Here is a 3,307-nt window from a genome sequence, read left to right as displayed (position 1 = left end):
TATTATTATCATTATTATTTATTTTCTTTATCCCTGATTTCTGGGCATAGCGATTGACAAACCATACTTCTCAAGTGTACCTCATTGGGGTCTTAAAAAGTTAATGTTCTTCCAATTTCCACATTGAAAGGCTCTGACACACATTCCTTGTTAGGAATGTTTTAACTGATATCCATGGTAGACAGAAACGAATTGTGTTATTTCATTACAAGATCTTTTTTATAGGTAATAGCATATTTTAGCCATCCTATGACCTTCCTAGTTGAAGTTGTTAGTAAGCAGTTAGAATGTGGTCCACATTTTGCCCATTTGTTCCACATTATGAAGGCTGGTGTTCCTCATTTTGGGGATGGAAGATTGAGAGCTATGTGACAAACTGTCTTCACAGCACTAGCGAGTTGCCAGTATGTATGGCATAACCAGACTCGTCCTAAAAGCCTCTAAGATGGAGTAAGTGAGGGTAGACGGTCGGTAGAAGGAGTCTACTGATGCTGCTCATAGCAACTGCTTGGCCCTAAACAAACAGCCACGAGGTGGCGCGCGTAGCAGACAAGTTGCATTCAGGTCAATAAAGCCAAATGCAAACAGCTGCAAATATGCAATATTGCCCCACTTTTCCTGAGCTTGTCAGCACAACAGAAGTAGAGTGTTAAGAGACACCAAGAGCATGTTTAGTTTTGTCGCTTCAAAAGGGCAAAGCAGGTTGCGCAACAGCTTGCAGTGTCAGGCGCGGGGTGCAATGTTTTAAGAACTGGAGGACTGGGATTCAAACTAAATGTGTCAACAAAAATGATATCAGTGACCAAGGCACATCAGTTGTATACTCTTATGTGTTCTTCGGTTCAATTACCTGAACAAAGGAGTCTCGTAGTGAGTCATTAATTCTTGTCGTTCAATAAGTAAAATACCTGTGAAGTGTACCTCATTATGACAAACGTACCTCATTTGGGGTCTTAAAAAGTTTATGTTCCTCGAAGTTCCTCAAAGTTCCACACTGAAAGAGTCTGTTACACATTCAGTGTTAGGATTTTTTTAAGTGAAATCCAAGGTAAATAGAAATTAATCATGTTAATTCATTAAAGGATCTTCTTTATAAGAGTAGTGGGGAAATGGCTTCCAGAAATAAAACTGTTAAGCTGAAGTAAACTTTGTTTTTATGGATACGAGCGCAACATGTTGAATGTCTGTTCAGGTTGTTTTATAGGACATATATTGTTTTAGCAGCAAAACCTCTTTAAAGAATACTTGGGTGCCTAACTTACGTTTGGATGTAGTAGTGTTCCGACTTTGCGTGTGTAACATACTTGTTTAGAGAGGCACAATTTAATTATTGCTCTTAGAGAAACTTGCTAGAATAACAGGATTTGCATTAGTATGCGTTTTCTGAAGGATATAACGTCTGAAACGCAAATGTCTGTCATCACTTATTGATTTCAAACCTCAGGGATTGGACAGGAAATCACGAATTTTATGAGGAACACAACAAAAATACCCCCAAAATCTAGACAGTTGATATGTATGGACTGTGTGTGCGTGTTGGGGGGGGGTACGATGTTATCTCATCAGTCTACATATTTTTGTGGTATTTGCTAATCTGCTGTCATCCACTCCAAACTCAAACTTTATAGTAAGTTTAGTGAAAACTGGCATGGGTCATCTGCTTGGAAACATTTATAACTTAATCCATGTCTTTTTCCTACAGGGCTGCAAGAGGATGAGAGGGTTGCAGACTTTCCCGTCATTGCACTGTAAGGATGTGAAGTACATTTTCTGTAGCCGTGCTTATTAATTTCACTTAGTGATTTACTGGCTATTGTTTCCTTAGTGATGCTGTATCAAACTATGTAAATATACCCAAGTCCAAATGTTATTCTTATAAATCTGATGTTATTACTGAAAATTATTATTCTACACTTTTATATTTCACAAGTCCTATCCAGTAAACCACTAATGTCTTTGGCTTGGGCACATAATCCCTTACATATTAAGTATTGTACTGTTCTGACATTCCCAGTATATGTGATGTTTTAATATTTAATGTGAGGGGTCAATACTTTTTTTAGCAAACCTGTTATAATATACAAGCCACTTTTCATAATACAGCATTGTTACCTGATGCAGTATTGACTTACCAGCAAAGGTGACCAACAAGCAAACAGAACGCACATGATGCCCATCAGCTGGATCATAGTCTCTACAGTGATGCGTTCCCATTGTCTGCTTGTTTGGGAAACAGATGTTCGAGTCTTGCACCGAGTCACCAGACCCTTGATGGTGGCTAAGTTACACCCAAAAGTTACGATCAAGGAGCAAGTCCCCAGTCCTGCGAACGTGAGGGCGAAGATGGTGTTCCCGCTGAGAAGTCCATCCCCTGTGCTGATGAAGCACCAGGTACAGGGCCACTGCAAGGTATATTTGCCAGCTCCTACTATAGGCAGCATGGCAAATAATATGACACAGCCCCAGATGAAAAGTACAACTGACTTAGTTAATCTAGCTGTCATATGGTTCGAGTACCAGTGAGGAGCAAGTATAGCAAGGGTTCTTTCAACCGCCATAGCATTAGCTAAAAACAAAGGACAGAGCCCAAATATTGTCATACATAACCCAAAGAAGGCACAAAGATGTCGAGAAGGGTCGACAAGATCCCAATTTCTGTCAGACAGATACACAGAGATTACTATAGGACTGGTTAAGAGCTGCCCAGTCATATCAGTCAATGCTAAGGAACCAATAAAAATCAGAAACGAACATTTTCTTTTGTTGTCCTTTCTGTGGTAGGATTTGTACGCAAGGAGTAAAGCAAGAGCGTTTCCAATCATTCCACTGACCATCATGGTCACCGGTAAAGCCACTGACATGCTACGGCATTTTCCATCTTCGGTGAGGTTACCATTTTCTTGACCCATGCCGGACAACCTGGGGAGCCACATTGAAGAAGAATTCATTGATGACTCTTCACACCTTGAATGGGACATTATTGCGGAATGCAGAAAAAAGTAGGCCAAGTTCCAGCGTTTTTTATCTATACCCTTGCTAAGCCAGTTTGCATGCTACTGTATGACTTAAGCGCAGCCTTGTGCTTGGTAGAATACAACATTTATACACATGTATACACTCGTATATTAAGTGGGAGGCGTGTGCACAAAGCTGGTGAGGGATACTGTAGTAGGTGATCGATGCTAATTCAATCACTTCCTAGAACTGGCTCTGTTCCAGAGTTCCAGAGGTGTGCTGTCGAAGATAGCTAACCAGTCCAACTAGGATAATTGATTGCCATGAGCAGCATATATAATGCACTAGTGTC

At 40.3% G+C, this 3,307-nt stretch overlaps 1 protein-coding gene across 1 annotated transcript; it reads right to left on the bottom strand.

Moving 5' to 3' along the window:
* Nucleotides 1–1,188: 1,188 nt before the first annotated feature.
* Nucleotides 1,189–2,946, bottom strand: LOC122814237 (prostaglandin E2 receptor EP3 subtype-like). Its single transcript, XM_044086837.1, has 2 exons — nt 2,133–2,946; nt 1,189–1,230 (listed from the first exon to the last, which is right to left on the bottom strand). The coding sequence occupies exons 1-2, from the start codon at nt 2,931–2,933 to the stop codon at nt 1,189–1,191; spliced, it is 843 nt and encodes a 280-aa protein (XP_043942772.1). The 5' UTR covers nt 2,934–2,946.
* Between the last annotated feature and the right edge of the window lie 361 nt (nt 2,947–3,307).

Source organism: Protopterus annectens, chromosome 10.part0, assembly GCF_019279795.1.
Source record: "Protopterus annectens isolate FY-2018-M chromosome 10.part0, PAN1.0, whole genome shotgun sequence".
Classification (NCBI taxonomy): domain Eukaryota; kingdom Metazoa; phylum Chordata; order Ceratodontiformes; family Protopteridae; genus Protopterus; species Protopterus annectens.
Note: the sequence above shows the minus strand (reverse complement) of the source record. Positions and strands in the feature narration are given on the sequence as shown.

Bases quoted from the DNA above. Each gene is read 5' to 3' on its own strand.
- LOC122814237 (XM_044086837.1), bottom strand. From the start codon at position 2,933: ATGTGGCTCCCCAGGTTGTCCGGCATGGGTCAAGAAAATGGTAACCTC. The intron at 1,231-2,132 runs GTAAGTCAATAC...TTCTTTAAAGAG, and splicing joins CTTGTTGGTCACCTTTGCTG to GTTTTGCTGCTAAAACAATA.